At 34.5% G+C, this 19,060-nt stretch overlaps 1 protein-coding gene across 1 annotated transcript in view; it reads left to right on the top strand.

The window, feature by feature from the left end:
* The first annotated feature begins 3,385 nt into the window (after positions 1-3,385).
* LOC149780897 (mRNA (2'-O-methyladenosine-N(6)-)-methyltransferase-like) overlaps positions 3,386-19,060 on the top strand; it is a 73,471-nt gene continuing 57,796 nt past the window's right edge. Inside the window, exons 1-3 of the mRNA XM_089937992.1 lie at positions 3,386-3,466; positions 11,965-12,397; positions 12,800-12,972. Coding sequence (XP_089794118.1) covers positions 11,969-12,397; positions 12,800-12,972 — 602 coding nt within the window. The 5' untranslated portion in view covers positions 3,386-3,466; positions 11,965-11,968. The remainder of the gene's footprint in view (positions 3,467-11,964; positions 12,398-12,799; positions 12,973-19,060) is intronic.

Genomic DNA, 19,060 nt, shown 5'->3' with positions numbered 1-19,060 from the left:
CAAATCGTCGAATACCGTTGGGAAAATATCTTCGATTATCCGGTACAACATGCAGAAGGTAACATCAAACTCGCTTTTAACGCACATAGGAAAACCGATCGCAACCTTATAGCGGTTTTTCTAGACCTAGAAAAAGCGTTCGACCTTGTATGGACCAATGGACTAATGGCCAAATTAAACCAATTTGGAATAACTGGACTCTTGTTGAACTGGATTGGCGATTTCCTAACAGGCCGGAAATTACCAGAAGAATAGGCAACACAAATTCGTAAGAATTTTCTCTTGAAAATGGAACACCGCAAGGCAGTGTAATAAGTCCCCTACTATTTAACCTAATGGTAAACGACCTTGACCTAAATGCAGCCTCTACAAAAATACCTATGTCACAATTTGCAGATGATAGTGGCATATGGAGGAATGGAAATCCTGCCAATAATACAGTAGTTAAAGAAATCCAGCAGAGCCTAGACAACATAGGGAGATGGGCGGACAAATGGGGTTTCAAAATATCTCATGAAAAAACTGTGGTAATCATATTCACCCCCAAACGAAATAACAACCTAGTCTACCCAAACTTCTATATGCAAAATCAATTAATCAAATACGTAACAGTAGTAAAATTCCTAGGAATGTTCTTTGACAACCACCTCAAATGGAAACATCACATTGAACAGCTCATCCAGAATTGTAACAAAGATCTCAGTTTACTCAGGAACATCAGTCCTGTCGGGGATGGCTTTGATTCAATTAGACGTCACATCTTAAAGGTGCGTGAGTCTGGACCATATTTATTCACCGTAGCCGGTTTGTGGGGTGCAATGACTTTAGTGAAAAATAATATCCATAGTAGCGAGCCATCAGTAACGTCTTGCACTAGACGATACTATTCAAGAAACGCTCATTTATACATGATCAGTGTTGTTGGATGCCGGATATGAAAATGAGTTCGAAGGGCTCAACATCTACCGGATTGGGTAGTTAACTGTCTTCCGTGTTTGTGTTTAAGATTAGATTTATCGTTTCATGTACGTGGTTGACTCTGCTCGATGTGATGAGGTTCCATAATTTTGTTCCACTTGTTGACAAATATCTTCTTCACAATAGCGTAACAAGAAACTCGTATACACTGAAACATAATCTTGTGAAAAGGCAAATATACATCAGCCCTTGGGACCATCCAGATGTACCAATACCAACTCGATGTGAATCATCGCAAGTGCTCGTGAAAATATCCGGTTAATGACTGCACAACCAGGCGCGAAAACAGTCCGGGATTATTTCTACAACGATTAAGTGGAATTCACCTCTGAATTCACCCCGGTTAACTTTTCCACCGTATATGTAAACGCAAAATTATCTCAAATGAGACACACACACACACAAAAACACAACATATCGACTGTTATTCAACAAGGGTACCCCTGTTCTTGTCACAGTTATTGGATGATGACGAGAACCACCGTTTAATACATTATTTAGTGGTGTAATCGGTATGGTTTTAAATGAAAAGGATGTTAGGTTCCCAGATCTTACAATCACCACAAACTTAAATGTTCCTCAGACACAGATTTTCTATGATAGTAAAACAGCTGTACCAGTAAAGGATAATTGGTTAGAAGTTCGTGTTTTGCCTGTACACGATGAGTCTGGACAGAATCTGCCGGTTGAGCAATTGTACAACGTAATTACAGTATTAATAGAAGAACTATGGTGGACCATCAATGTCACCGACATGAGAAATTATTTTTGAAAATAAAAAATACAAATTAAAACGGAGCAATGTTACCACCATGTCGGGTAATTCTACGCAACGATACATTTCTGTACACATTGGATCACATTTTATTTTTGTTAAAACAATCCATTTTGTTTCAAGAAAGAACGATCGTACTTTAATTAAGGAAAGTGATATTCATAAAGTGTAAAAACAAATATCCCGCATTTCGACTAGAAATGAATATGAAAATGTGATTTCTAAATGTCAACATGAAAACCCACTCCATGACCTTCTTGAACTGGTAACCCAGAAAATCCGATTTACTATGTATCTTTTAGAATCATACAAATAAATATATTATGTAAAAGATGGAAATTATACCTTAAAACAATACTGCATATTAATCCAAGTTTCCAATTTTGCAAGAAGTTTTCCCACACATACAGAATCGTCTCCTAACCAACCAGGGACGTCATTGGGGGGTTGGGGTGTGCTGTAAAATTGCTGTAGCCTATGTACGAAAATGAACAAGACCGTCAAGTTCCCCCTCCCCATCAAGTTTTGACGCGCCCCAATCAAGTTTTGCCCCCCCCCCCCGCGAAAAAGTTGAAATGACGTCCTTGTAACCAACATGTCCACTATCCGCTAGAACATAAATTCTCAAGAAATTACACGTCGTATAGTCTGTTTCTGAATTCTTTAGTAATTTCCCCATCAACATGACGTTTTAAACACATTGCATCCTATTCTTTGTTCTTTCTCTTCCACATAATAGCTTATTTTTTATATAAAATTTTGAACTCTACTACCTTTTCTTATACAAGATCTGTTTAGTTTGCTTCATATCTCTTGCCATTTATTGGCACTGTTTTGTTGAATATTGTAAAACTAGCTATAAACCTGACCTAATTACTCGACCGAACTGCTGACAGAAACAGTCCAAAGTAATGTATTTCATTTCCATAGACCGATGGATAAACGTTACATCTTTTCAAAGCTGTGGTCAGAATAGGCCGACATATCGCGAGTCAGGAAAATACGGGGTTGGTATCCCCTGTGTCCAAAATTAATATTATTTTGAACAGAATATTCTGGTGACAATTCCTTCTTTTCGAATTGTAAGCATTGCTGTATTTTATTTTGGTCAATCGGTCGAATTTGGTATGCGTTTTGCTTCAGTATTGCAGACGGAAACCTAAAGTGCGCAGAAATGTTTTTTTTTTCTTTCTCTCCAAAAATCTCTCAATTCAACACCAAGTACGTTTTTTTCCTACCATTCAGACATGATGCAAATGATCAATCTCGTGATTATATTACGTGTACGTGAAGAACACCGATAGGCGCTCAAACACATCAAATAGAGTTGTACATAGTATATATTTCAGGACAGTGATAAAATTATCATCCGGGCTTTTTTAAACGTAAACATTATATTGATTAAAATTTGCGAAATATAAATAACATATTATATTAGATCATCAAAACTTTACAATTTATTAAAATTTAAGAGATAAAAAATCAACATTAAATAGTTAGAATTACGAATATTTATCTTAAAGCATAAATGTACACAATAAGTATAGCGCTATTAAACATGGATCCCCAAATTGCGTTTCGTAAAATAATACTTTTCATTCCACTTTTACGTTTCATGTTCATCTCATTAGCATTATGGCTTCGATGCTCTTGCTTGAGGGAACTGTGCCAGAAATATTCACCTTATTTTGCGGAAAATAAATGGAAAAGAATGTTAGTCAGCATACTAAACAATGCATAAATATAAAGTCTTTAAATTGATGTAGTCCATTCGACCGATCATTGTCTTGCTTTTCCAAATTAGTAAATTAAAACCCTGCATGCATGGATCAATATTTACATTCGAACAACTAAAAATCCTCATAAGGAAAGTATATACTGCTGTGCTTTCCCTATGATAATTTTTCGCAGCTAAACCGATGCAGCGTTATTTACATAAATGTTAGTTGATAAATATAGAAATTAAAGTACCCTTTTATACACAAGATCAGTCGATGCAAGGTGTAATTAACCGTAAAAGTAATGGTTAATTAAATCGTGTATTTTGATCTTAGGACTTGAAAACGAGCACAGCAGAATCGATAGACAGTGATAAATTCTAACTCGGAGGTGGGTGGGATATATATATCACATCATATTTGCACACTATTGGCATCTACATAGTCCATCATAGCTCTTACACAATTATCTGAACCAGGGCTGGATTTAGGCATCAGCTAAACAAGCTACAGCTTAGGGCCTCACAGTCTGAAGGGGCTTATAAACATTTCAGAATTTTTTTAACAGCCTTATTCTAAGTGAACACTTACCAAATAGGGCCTTTACAGCTTCCCATAGCCTAGGGCCTCAGCATGTCATAATCTGGCCCTGATCTGAACTCAGTCTATCAGATTACAGTTGGAATAACAGTAGTCCTACAACGTAAGACACATCATCCGATATTTTGTTCTGTAGCACTAAAACATAAACAACGTAATAAGTCTTACATGGTAGGACTAGAATAACAGTTGTGTCCCAGAGCAAAATTTCGAAGTACAGCATATTGGCTTTAGAATATTTTCAGTCCCAGTAACTCCAAGTTGTAACTAAATTATAATGTTATTACTACAACCTGATTAAAATCAGATCTCCAGAATCATGTGAACAGTTAATTGTTCATATTTGGGTGAACTTTGGAATTCCTGGACTACTTATCTTTAGTAACCTATTAGTTACACCATTGCATTTCATGTTGGGGAAATTTATCAGTTGGTAACAATATTTTCTGAATGAAGTGTGTCACTTTCAATTAAATTGGAGGCATATTTTTTCATTAGCAGTTTGTTAGACTGGTTCTAGATGGTTGGGAAAATTAGTTGTGTTTTTGAAGTAGAAGTGGGATTTGCCTTTTGTGCTAGTTTGGCAGGTTTAGTTCATTATCTTCATTTATTTTATTTTCCTGTCTGCTAAAGCTAGTACTTGCATTCTTTTGCAGGTGGAGAAAATATAAACTTGCAACATCACAATTATACCTGCCATTACTGTTTTCAAGTTGAATTTATATTTCTCTGTGGTAAAACGGGGGGCTTTTTATAAGAAGGAACTACAATACTTCAATTATAAATTTTATTATTGTTTATTGTTTTGAATCTATAAGCCTCATTTACAGGTGAGCTGTTTTTCTTTTTATATTTTGTTAAAAACAAATCTTAAGTTTAATTGGTATATAAATAGGATATGCGATACCAACTGAACAAATACAGTATAATGCAGATGACAAACGAAAAACCTTGTAAAATTAGTATGTTATATTCCTTGAAAGGAAATTTCAACCAGATATTTAGGCATGAGAAATGCTTGTGATCTGAAGTGGAACCTACACTTTTAGTAAATATGCACTGAGGCAAATCATACTTTATGATATAACTAATAATATTACTCATAAAATGTGAAGATATAGCGTTTGAAGGTTTGGTTGAATCTATGTTAGAATATTTTTGTGCAGTTTGGGAACTCCCAGTCCCAAGTATTACAGGAAGAACTTGAAAAAGTCTAAAAATGAGCAGACAGATTAGTTACTGACAATTATAACTATTGAATAGGTTGTATTGGAAGCCCTTAAATAAATACATAATTAATCAAATATTAATTACTTTGTTTTTACAAAGGTTTAAAACATGTTGCAAAAATCCCAAGATACAATTTAACCAGAGCTACAAAAACTAGTAAAAATCAGCTTGAATAGAGCTGTAATAGAGGTTTGTGGTATTACTGGTGTACTGGTTTGCCATTGTATTTTTTTCTGGTGGTACATGCTCTTGTACTTTTACACTGTACCAGCACAGTAGTAGTTTGTGTCAGTAAGGAATGTATGGAAATTCCAGAGACTTTAATGATATTACCAGCGTGTTTTAATTATTTATGATATAGTTTTTACATTTTTTTTGTTGACAAAATGTTTGTATCAGCCACAAAATATTGCTGAATGTTACAAATATAATTACATTTATAATCCTCGAATCAAATGATTGATGTGTGTCACATATGCAAATGCAGTGGCCAAATGAAATGTAAAATATTGGTGAAATCTAACTTTCAGAAATATTTTGGATAAAAAACCCAAATTGTTTGCTAGCATATGTGAGCATGTTATGTATATGTATGCCTTTGTAAGACTGCAGTCATCCAATGATTTTAAGAAGTGCACTTGTTTTCTGTCTGAACTTTACATAATTTCTCAAGTCCACCAAATATTTTCTTGTTTGTTGAGTAAGTGTGCTTTGTTTACTTTCCCTCTATGGGAGATATCTTGCCAAGGCATTTGCATCCCATTCAGAGCATCCCTGCCTATTATATCAATAGTTTGGTTTGATAATTGTAGGATTTAGTATCAATACTTCCTATCTGTATCAATAAGCTCATGTCAGTATGTCTTTCACAGTATCAGTTATAATGTAAGCTTAATCATCCCATTTTAGCTACACAATTATCATACATATAGCAAAATTTATCTATTTGAGGGTACTGGTCATTTGTTCTTTTTTGGGGGATGGAGAGCGATTATTTCATTTTGAGCTGAAATATTATCTTTTATTTTATCTCAAGATAATTAATATTTTTTCTAAATAGTATGGGCATAATATGGTGCTATTTTGCTATAAAACATAGCAATCCAATTTTTCTAGCTAATGACAGATGAAAATTAACGAAATAAATGTCAGGCTCCTGCCCCAGAACATTGACTTGTTGGGCCCTAATATAATTGCAGTATAACATTGTAGGTATCATGGTATGTTCAAAAAATATTTTGTTGAACCCAGCTCTATGCTGCATTTGCATAAACAGATAGCGAGAAATTTACTTTTTCTTTTTTCAAGATTCATGCAAGGTTGAATTTTTTTTACCACAAATATTAATTACAACTGCTTTATTAATGTACATTGATACATTTCTTTTATATTGTTACATATTTTTGTTCATTGATACATTTTCAGAATTAGTATGGTCATATTTTGTCTGAAATTATTTTGCATGACATGGTGTGCATTACAGTCGTCCACACTAATCATGATTACAAATGTTCAAGCTTTTATTTTTGCATATTGAGACATTGCAAGTTGGAGAATCAAACATACCTGACTAGTGCAATTCTCTTCTCTCTGTTTTGTCTCAATATCAACTACATAAACTTAAAGATGTTCAAGCAGCTGCTAGGAACATCCTGAGTGTACCAAGAACTGAGACCCTCCCCATACCCTTTACTGGGTACCCATTTACTCCAGAATCAAACATAATACCTATTCTTTATGCTATGCTACATTTTCTTGACTGCCTCCAGTCCAAATTACCTTTCTGATCACACAAAAATGCACAACCCGTATACATACTTATGCTCTATTCCGACACTTGTATTCCCAATATTCCAGCTAGCAAACAAAGTCCTATGGACAGTGCTCTTTTGCATTTTAGGGCCTAGCTACCTGAAACAATTTGGCTATTGAATTCAGATATTTTGACACTAATACGTCATTCATTTGGTCATATGGTCATATATGGTTTTATGGTCATATATGGTTTTATGGTCATATATGGTTTTATGGTCATATATGGTTTTATGGTCATATAATAATATCGCTTTAGTAGTGTAATTAGTGTTTTCTCTTGATTGATGAAATTCAGATTAGTAGTGTTTTTTACAAGAGTCCTTGGTGATTTAATTTATAGGTTGATTCAAGTAAGACTGGATACAATATTCATGTGTGGAAGATACATGTTACTTTGTGGGGGAACAAACATGTACATGTATTTTATGTTTTTTTTTAAAATAATGCACTAAACTTTGTTGATAATAATAATAATAATGATATTAATAATAGTACATGTAAAAGAAAAATAATGATAATAGTAATTTGGTGCATGGTGTTTGTCCAAATACAAGTTTGGCCTTTTCTCAAAGTTGGCCACTATTTAGAGGTTTGATTGTTTACTCACCTGCAGCATCAGTAACAACTGCTGAGTTTGAATACATTACTACTGTGGTACAGAGATACATTGCATATAATCTCCTACACATTTATAGAATACATTGCAACTATGGTACAGAGGTACATTGCATATAATCTCCTACACAATCATAGAATACATTACAACTATGGTACAGAGATACTTTGCATATAATCTCCTACACATTTATAGAATACATTGCAACTGTGGTACAGAGATACTTTGCATATAATCTCCTACACATTTAAAGAGTACATTACAACTATGGTACAGAGATACGTTGCATATAATCTCCTACACATTTATAGAGGCTGTTTCAAGATACCGGTAAATGAAAATATTTTTGACTTTGTCATTTCTAACTCAACTGGTTATATAGACCACAAGAACTTATGGGATGGGTTGTCATGTGTCTTGTCATCTGATGTCCATCCATCTGTTATCCCATGGCCTGTCATGTGTCTCTCATTTGTTGTCCAGCTGTCTGTTAGCCCATGGCCTGTCATGTGACTGTCATTTGATGTCCATCCATCTTTTAGCCCATGGCCTGTCGTGTATCTGTCATTTGATGTCCATCCATCTTTTAGCCCATGGCCTGTCATCTGATGCCCGTCTGTCTTATTGCTTAGACATTCCTAGTCCTCCTGAATGGAAAGTCATGTTGATATACCCGTTACCATATATACTTGGTTATAGGTTGAGCAAAACTGCAAACAAGAGATCCTGATCTGCCATAGCATAGTGCACCTGTAGATCAGGATCTATGTGGTTCTACTGATTAGTCCTATCAAACTGTGCAGACCCAGATCAGCTGGCACATTATCTGGGTCTGTAAAGTTTGCAATTGGACTCAACTTAAAAGTGAGATTAAACAGTAGGGTTTGCACCAGAAGGCTTCTTATGATGTCTAATTGGCCCCAAATGAAAATGGTTCTGATTAAAAATCCAGTGTGGCCACTACAGTGGTCAGCTTGAAATATACCAGTCGATCCTAGTGATCAGTTGCTCAGGTACCTGATCAAAGGGAAATTAAATTAAAAGTGAACCTGAACTGTTTTGTTGCAGGTTAATACAGATGATCTCCAGAGAGGTTTAAGCATAATTATTACTAATTTAGAGGCAAAAAAGCATAATCTGAGCATAAAAAGAGTAAACTCTACATTACATGCCATAATTACAGAAAACCAAATGAAAAATGTACATTTATTTTGCTACTTACCTGGATCTGCAGTTAATATTGTTGATTCATTTTATGGTTCATCCCATATCATTTGCAATTCAGATTACCTATATTGTGAATTGTGTTCTATTTTTATACGTGGTAAAGTAATTTACACACACCTTTTTATGTTCATGTCACATGCTTGGTTCTTTTTCAGTATTAGTTTAGGATAGCTTTCCTTGATTTTCATCAGTTTTATTAGCAATTGCACCAACAGGTTTTCTGCTAATTTAATAGTGTATAGCTTCCATTTAAGCCTGGTTGACTTGATAATCTTGTATGTTTCTCAACTCAGCTTAGCATCACTCCCTCAGGGTTCATACAGTCTTAGAAGGTCTTTGAAAGTTTGTGAAAAATGAGGTAGCATTTTCAAGGCCTTGAAAGTTTGGGAAAATTGAGCAGATGACCCTAAGGTCTTTAAAAGTCTTTGAAAATTGAAATAAACCCAAGCATTTTAATTTCTTACCATAATCACAGAAAAAATTATCCAAAGTTGTTTGATTCAAATGTAGTCAAGTTTTCCTGGTTTCTTTCTTTTGATGACCCGTTTTGTTTCATTTCATCATTAAACAGTATTGTAGTATTTTGTATTCATTATTTTCTCATATAACATAACTTGTATACAAAATGTTAGTGAAAGTAGGTCGTGGAAATCTATGTTTATGATCTATGACAGTTTTGGAAAAGTCTTTGAATTTATCATTCAGAATTCTGTATGAACCCTGTCCCTTTTATGCATTTAAGCATTATGAAACACTCGAATATGGTGACTTCTCATTGTAAAAATCAGTGTTGACATAATCCACTCATTACCATGTGTTTACTTTTATTTTTAAAAAAATAAAAATCTTCATTTTAGCTTCCTTTTACCGGAACAATGTCAAAGCAGGGTTTCAGTAGGTGCATTTACAGGAAGTACTCCTGGGAATGGCTTATCTTGTACAGGTTGAGAGAGGACAGATGGTTGTCCCATCTGCAACCTATGGTTTGGCAAGGGAGGTTATAAACGAATAGAGAGTGAGTTGCATCCTCCCATTAGGGAGAAACAACACCCTTTCCATACCATGGGTGCAGAAAGTGAGTCATGCCCTCTCAAGACGGAGGAGCAGCATCCTCTTTTTGTCCTAATGGGCAGAGAGTGAGCTGCACCCCATTCCCTGTGAGTGCTTAAACCCATCCCCCTTGTAATAGGGAAGCTCAACCCTTTCAGTCCCCAGAGATGAAGATGTCCTTTCTGTCCTATTTAGGGTAAAACTCAATGATGTAATACTTACCTGTTGCTATTGGCAGATTCCCTTGTCCCACCCCACACTGATGTCCCATGAAGTTAGGCTGCTGCCTGAAAAAGAAGGAAGTTACTACTCATGGGCAGCATGTGTGGGGCATCCCAAGGGTGATCCATTGTTCCGGAAACCTGGTTCACCATTATGGGAGGACAAATTCTTGTCATACGGGGTTGGGTTATCTTCAGCCCAGAAAAGTACCAGCTTTGCAGTAGCAACAGGTAGGCATTACCATTATTAAAATTAGTTTTACGCCACCAACCCCAAAAGCTTCATATTCGCTAAAAGACTTTTTATGGTATCTTGTAGGTTCTAAATGAGAATGGTATCCATCCGACATTGGATATGGGTGCAAAGGCAGCCATCTTGAAATGTTGTTATTGCTACTTGTCCAAAATGGAAAGGCATATCAACATAAATATGATACCTTGCTGGTCTTGAATGAAATGGTGCCCCAAAAACATTCACTATGGCTGCCATTATGAAAGTATGGAAAATCTTTTGTAACTGATTCTCTTGATTGGATGGCATTATTGGCACAAATTTTTCACCAGAAATCTTCAGATGATGTCATTTTTCCTAAACAAAAATGGTGCCAAATCTTATATCCAATATGGCTATCACAGTGGCAAATTTTAAAATGCTGTCACTGAAGAATATCAGAAATAGTTTCAATATTCATCAATTAAAAACAAGAAACGGCATTACCTTGAATTCCTGGAAATTTTTTTCGGCAGAGCATCAGTCCATTCAAAGTACTTTTGTCTGGTAAAGTTTCAGAAACTATACAAGAATATAATGATATTGTCGCATGACAGATCATTCAATTTTATATCAATTAGCAGTTACTAGGATGTAAAATTCAGCACAGTGTATAGTTTCAGTTGTGCTTATTTGGAGTCATATGACCAAAATACATGGTGTAATGAAATGTGTTATGACAAAACTTAAAGCCATTTTATGTACAGAATAGTGTCAATGAATGCATATTATTTAAAAGCTTTCCATAGCTACAAAGATGTTCATATCTGTCTTATGGAGACATTCTAATAAATATTTTTGTCATTAAAGAAAACGATGATAATTTGTTTCACTCTTACATTTTTAGATTAGTAAATCTTCTTACACGAGAAAGTGTTGGATAGTTAAAAATAATTAGCTGGATCAGTTCTAAAGTTCTTGAATGTTTGTGTCATGGGCAACAGTTCTTAAATGTTTTTTTATTATATATAAATGAAATGCTTTCATTAGATATCTTGTTTGCTTTTGATGACAGAATTTTTTATTCAGTACTAACTACTTAAGTTGGTAACTTGTCTAACATCATTGTTCTGATTTCATAAACATTCGTTACTGCTAACAAAATTATAAAAAAGACATATTCATCATAAAGTGTAGTTTTGTAATCTTAAGGCATTTTCCTTAAGTCACATGCTGCTTTTGTTAGGGCCCATTTGATTGCATCTTCAACAGCTGAATAATTTTGAAGTCTTCTAAAATCTTGTTCACATTTTAAAAATTTATATTGCCTGTATATACCATAGAGGAGGTAGTTTTGTGTTTAGGTAAGTTTTTAGACACTGTGGAGGGCACTTGTGTTTCTTGAAGACATTTCTAGTCACCAGCCTTGTGAAGTTGTATCATTTTGAGCATATTTTTACTGTAAATAATGTTGATCTATGGTGGACTGGAGTGACATAACTGATTCACCTTTCCTGTTGTAGGTAAATGTTAAGTATGGATGGCCAAAAGACTTCATCCACAGCAGTGGAAACATCAAGTGGACAGCTAAAAATAACTATTAAAAATCCGAACAGTAGTAATATTGCTATAAAGGGAAACTTTGTGAAAAATGGGGGCCCCAACCTTGGAACAGAGAAAGACCAAACTAAGCAGAATAACACTCCACTGTCTCCAAACACACCAGAGGCCCCATCCCCAGTATCAGGCCAGAATTCATTTGGATCGCCACTGCCTCTTCAACAACAAAATTCATTGGGCTCTCCTACTCCGATGTCCCCGGATCCAGTCCATGATCTTCCCATAGAACTGCTTCAGGCTGGATGGCGAAAATTCTGGAGCAAGCGGGAAAATCGGCCGTACTTCTTTAATAAAGTCACAAATGAATCATTATGGGATATGCCTCAAATTGGAGTGGTGAGTCTACAGTTTAAATTCATTTGATAGTGGTTAAAATCAAGTAAGACTTAAGTCTAATACGGGTAACATTATTATAGAAGATTATTTGGTTACAAGTTGTGGAGGTGTGACAAATAATCATTATTAAGATAAGACATTACTACCAATCTACACCAACAGAACCTTTTGGTTTATGTGGTTTTTCCTCAGAAATTTGAAACAATTGACCAACAGAATTTTTGTTAAATGGACGATGCTTCTTTGTTAGAGTTACTTTTCCTGTATCACATGATTTTATACTGAAGATATGCCCTTACATTTTTATGCAATATCTTTGCTTTAAATACAGTTTTTAAAAGTTCATTTTATGCAAAATTTTGTGAGGAAAGATAATTTTCTTATGGTATTTCTTCATTTCAGGTTGATACATTTTCAGACCCACTTGGAATTGCAGGACCAATACCATCAAATGGAGAGAAGCATCCTATCCGTCCTAGTGTAGATACACCCCCAGCAGTAATAGGGGAGAAAAGACGCCCGAGTGGAGACTCGGTTGGAAGTCCCTCGACAAAGAGACCAACATTTACTTACAGGTGAAGAGTTAAGAAAGAAAATTAATAGTTTAAATGTTTTCTGAACATTGCAGGGTTCCAATGAAGTTTTTGAGCATTATAGTATTTCATTCATTCTAGCTTTTGTGAAATTTGGGTTTTTTCGTAATTCACTTAGTATTTTATAGAAAGTTAGACTTAAAGAAACAGTAGCAAGTTGCTCATTTTTGCTATCTTTTTGAAAATCAGGTTTCTTAACAAGTCATAAGTCTGAAAACAAGTCATAAGATACTCTAAGAATTTATGCAAAATGGTCATTTATACCAGTACTTTGTTTCGGTAACAAAAAAACTGTTTAAATCAATCAAATCATACATATCTTCATCCAGAGTTCTCTCAGATTTATAATCTTCAAAAAATTGCAACCGGATTTTATTTAGTAAAAGTACAAAACAGGTAGCCAGTCTGCTACCATATATACTCACATGTCCAGTTCAACAGCGAAAAAATATCAACCCTAGTCCATTGTTGCAAAATGTGCTGGCAGATCATGGTCATTATAGTTTTTTCTAGTGATTAGTCATAACAAACTGCATAGACATGGATCTGCCAGTGCATTATGTGATGGCAGATATGGATCTATGCAGCCTGCATTTGGGTCCAACTTACATGCTAGTATATATGGTACTTGTTACTGGATATTTCAAATCCTGGGCACACACAGAAACACACACACATTATTGCTTTCTTTATATGCTTCAGTGACAACTTGTATGAGTTTTACTGTAATGTAACAGCAAGATATCTTGGTGAAATAATTATGGTACATGCAAATATGTGCACACCTCCTAGTGTTACTTGAACATGCATCTTATGGTTATGATTCCAGTAAAGAATTGACATTGCTTAGTAAAGAAACAGCTGTCATTGCTTATGACTATATGTATATGTGTGTGCGTGTGTGTGTATATATATATATATATATATATATATATATATATATATATATATATATATATATATACTGTGCAACCCTGCTATAACGCGCCCTGCTATAATGCAAATTCGGATATAACGAGGTCGTAGCGTGGCTCCCAAAATTTCGTATATTCAGTTGCACATGAAAAAATATTTTTGATCAAAGTATATTATTATTGTGTGGAAGAGATTGCGTATGAATTTGAATTTAATATGATCGTGGCATGGTTCCTGCAATTTTAATTACATGTATGTGTATTTTTCTCGTATATTTTTTTTAATTACAAGAAATAGTGTTTATCGGAAATGTTACTTATTACTGGTCCATGAGTAAATCCAGTAAGTCGTCTTTGTGATTGTCTTCAACTAATTCTGTATCCAATTGTTGCTCAAACAATAGCCAACATGTGTTTCTTCTTTGACTGCATACACATCCAAGCAGCAAACAATGCGGTGGTTGATAAAAGATTCTCACAATTTAATAAACATCAAAAAACAAAAGCCACCAACATGTTTGCTGGGCTTGGTGGTGTTATTAGACGCAATCAGTTGGCCAGTAAAAAATGTCTGTTTTGTTAGCTGGAAATTGAAAGGATATGAAATTGTACATGCATTCAGCTTTAAATTTTTTTATTAAAGTGACTCATGACCATTGCATGCCTACTGCACTTAGTTCTCGGGTTTTACATGTGTATGGGGTTTAGTTATGAACTTGTTATTAATTTCCTATTTTTTTATAAAAATATTTTACTTTTATGGAAAAGCAAGTTCACAAATGCAATTTATTCTCTCCACTTTGCGCAAAAAAATTTATTATTATTTTGGGAAAGAGATCGTTTATAAATTCGAATATAATACAATATATAATACGATCTTGGCATGGTTCCTGAAATTTTAAATACATGTACGTGTATTTTTCTCATACCCAGAAAAATACTTTTGTTGAAGTATGAGAAATAGTGTGTAAAACGTTTATTATCATTTTGGGGAATAGTTCGAGTATGAATTTGAATATAATATGATCGTGGCTTGGGTTCTGAAATTGAACAATTTCACCAGGTTCGTGAAGTGTTATGCCAAAATAAACATTATTGGAAATGTTACTTGTTCCTGATCCATGAGTAAAGCCACTAAGTTGTCGTTGTAATTGTCTTCAATTAATTCTGTATACAATCGTTGCTCAAACAATAGCCAACATGTGTTTCCTTTTTCACTGCATACACAACCTAGCAGCAAATAATGCGGTGGTTGATAAAAGATTCTCAGAATTTAATAAACATAAAAAATGAAAGCCACCAACATGTTTTCTGGGCTTGGCGGTGTTATTAGACGCAATCAGTTGACCAGTAAATAATGTCTGCTTTATTAGCTGGGAATTGAAAGGGTATGAAATTGTACATGCGTTCAGCTTTCGATATTCACAAAAGCTGAAGTTTTATGCACGCTGAAAGCATGTGTTGATTGTTAATTATTCTAGCTGCAGTCGTTTCAAATGAATAGGCATACAAGCGTTAATTATTGGAAATTTGCAACGGATAAATGTACATGGAAACACATATGAGAAAACTTTAGCAGTATGAAATTTGTACAGACACTGTTCAGAGACCCTGGAGCGTAATGAACCGTACACGTGCTTTGTCTTTTTTAACCTAATTTTGCTGTTAATTTTTCCTATTGAATTCAGACACATAATGATGTGTGACAAAATTATTGAACAGTTTAAATATATATGCAATTTTTGCAATGGAATTACATATATTATGGATTAATTTCATATATTATGGATTAATTTCAAGCCCTGATGGTACGATATCAGATGACAAGTAAACGGTGTTGATACTCTGTTCATGCTGTATATTAGACGTTGAATTCAGACACAATGTTCTGGGAAAAAAATTATTGAATATTGTACATCTGTGTGCAATGTTTCATTGGAATTATATGCATTATTGATGAACTGAATGCCACGATGGCATGATAGTAAACAGTGCTGATACCCTATTCATCATATACATTAGACATGAATACACATATATGTACCAATGAGTTGTTCTCTGAAAAATGTAAAATACTGTAAACCCCACATTAACGCGATCCAATTTTTTTGACCCTATAGCGGGATTCCACTGTGTGTGTGTGTGTGTGTGTATATATATATATATATATATATATATATATATATATATATATATATATATATATATATGTATGAAAGTCTGAGATAATATTACATTTCTAGGAATGATAAGTACAAAATATTACATTTAAAACAACGACAACATTGACTTTGTATGAGGCTGCTGATACAAATGCTTTTATAGGTTTTTTCACATTTTCACTGTTGGCATAGTAATAAGAGTTGCAATTTTCATTTCTCTGACAATGTTGCTGTCATTTAACTTGATGGATGTGTTCATTATGGAAGTTACTGCTAATCACAAGCAAAAAGTAGATGCATGGACCTACTTTTGATACTAAGCAACAACCAACCTCAGCACCATAAACAACCCAACCCATATCTCCAGAATGCAGTGAGTTTTATATTCAGTACAGTACAAGGCTCATGTGTTGACTTGCCAAGATTGCCAAGGGTGATTTTTTTCTGATATTGTGGACAGAAAAATGTAAAATTGGGAAACACATTTGGGAATTATCTTTTACCAGGTTTAGTAAGGGACTGCTTCATTTTACTATTTTTTGCTTATGCTAGTGGGTGATTCAGTTGAAATAGTCTCCTTAATCTGTGAAATTTTCGCTTCAGTTGCTGTACAGCTTGAAAGCGAATGTAGCTTCACTTTGACATGAACAGGTGCCTGCCTAATCAGGCTTGGCGCTGGCTTTAAAATAGTTTCGGCAAAAAAATCTCCAACCTCAATGTTTTATTGCCAGTTTTCAAAAAATGTCACCATTTTCATAATACAACACTGTCCATTTATCTCAACATCCTTGGGACCAAGTTAATGTTAGCTGAAAATAAATTGAAATTATGCATACAAGTGAAATTGTTTAGATGACCAGTCATCAGTGACTAGGATTAACATGGTGGGGGGGGGAAACAAAAAATAAATCAGTGGAAATTTTGATTATATGAAGACAATTAGTCTGAAATGGACGTGCATACACTTGTGTGTTCATTGGTAATTTCAAGACTGGACTATTCTAACTCAATTCTGTCTGGTTCATCTCAATATCTACTCCAGAAACTTCAAAAAGTTCAAAACACAGCTGCTTGGATGATACTTAGAGTACCACGATCAGAGCACACCTCTCCGCTGCTCTGTACCCTACACTGGCTATCCATTCGATCCAGAATCAAACACAAAATTTGTTCTCTGTGCTACGTTTCAATGTCGGACTCTAGTCCAACATACCTATCCGACCTCACCCATGCGTACACACCAGCAGGATACTTACGCTCCTCTTCTGATAGTCGTATACTCATTATTCCCACTATGAAAACAAAGTCATATGTACAGTGTTCTTTTGTATACCAGGGCCCAGCAACGTGGAATGAATTGCCCACTGAACTTAGACACAAAGACACAGTGATCACATTCAAGAGGGCTCTCAAAACTCACTTATTTTGACTGCAAGAACAAACTTAAAGACCTAATAATGTTTCCTACCTTAAATATTCTCAGCATGTTTTTTCTAAAATGTTTTCTAATTTCATGGTGTTTGTTTTTGTAATCATATCATATGTTTTTTTATCTTATAGGTGTTGTCTAATGTTGTAAAGCGCTTAGGGCTTCTAAAGATTAGGCGCTATACAAAGTCCTCATTATTATTATTATTATTATATTGACAACTTACATTTGTGTAGTACACTCCACAATGTTTTAAATAATGTACATGTATGTGAAAAATACATGAATTTAAGTATTTGATCATATGTTAGAAAATTTATGTATAAGTCAAATCCTGTTAGAAAATACAACTAACATGTATATCTAAAAAATGATAGTCCTCATTTAATCTATATCCCATTGTCAACAAAAAAGTTTCATGAAACAGTTCACTCTGATATTCATTATCCTAGTAGCAGGTGGCTGTATAGTTGTTTATGTTAAATGTACATGTACTTAAATTGTCCTAGATTTTGGTCAGCCAGAGAGAACTACCATGATGTCGAGGCTACCAAGGGGATGAGGCTATTCATAGGGAAATGAAAACATTGAACAATTTAAAACATTTAACAAACATTCTTGCTAGATGTCCCACCTTCATTTAATTTGATGGCCAGATATCTATGGTTTCAAAATATTTTAACTTTAATTTGAGTTTTACACCACCATTAGTAGCAATCGTAAGCATGAATTTTTGTATTGCAAACAGGAAACTTACATGGCACAATAAATTTGTTCCAGTCACTTTGAAAAATGAAACAATGCTTTTATTTAAATTTGTTTGCTGACTTCCTTTGATCAAAGTTCCTCAGTTTGCTTTTTATGAAGGTGCATGTGTTATTGAACACATGGCTCAAGTCACTCTTTGAAGGAACAAACAAATGCCCATCGGTTATTGCTGTGGCAACATCAAATAATTATAGAACATTGACTGAGACAGAATTTTGTTTTCATTTGCTTTGTATTATTCAGAACGATCAATGCTTCAATGGTAATCAGTTGTCTTGAAGTTTCAGCAAAACAATTTGTTCTGGTACAATTTTCCACAAAAAAAATAATGCTGTCATCTGGTCAATTGTAGTTGTTCCTGCCTTCAGAGGTTGTCAGTTGTAGCTAGTCAGGTAGCACAACTATTTTGGTTATATTACGGCATACAGTACTGAGGCCAGACAACAGCATAAGCAGATTATGATGCAGTATAAGTATGCTATGTTAGGGTGATTTGTCAGTAACAACTAGGGATTTGTTTATGTAACAATAGATTCCAGAGCAATTTTATATCCAAGTTTGCGGCTTTGTTATAGTGCCTTTGAATTTCTGACTCCAGACCCAAGACTGTGTATACAATTTTTAACAGCCAAAAATGTTGTAGCCAAAAAAATTCCAGATGGTATATTTTGTCACCAGTAGGGAAAAAAAATCACAATTTGCGACATTGGTGAAGCCCAGCGTGATCCCTGGTAATTGAACCCAGCCATGTTCAGTTTAAAATAGAGACTTTTTGTGGGTTTTAGTTACAAAATATG

Source organism: Sinohyriopsis cumingii, chromosome 16, assembly GCF_028554795.1.
Source record: "Sinohyriopsis cumingii isolate HCF-2022 chromosome 16, ASM2855479v2, whole genome shotgun sequence".
Lineage (NCBI taxonomy): Eukaryota > Metazoa > Mollusca > Bivalvia > Unionida > Unionidae > Sinohyriopsis > Sinohyriopsis cumingii.
The sequence above is the reverse complement of the archived record's forward strand: the minus strand, read 5'-3'. Positions and strand labels throughout refer to the sequence as shown.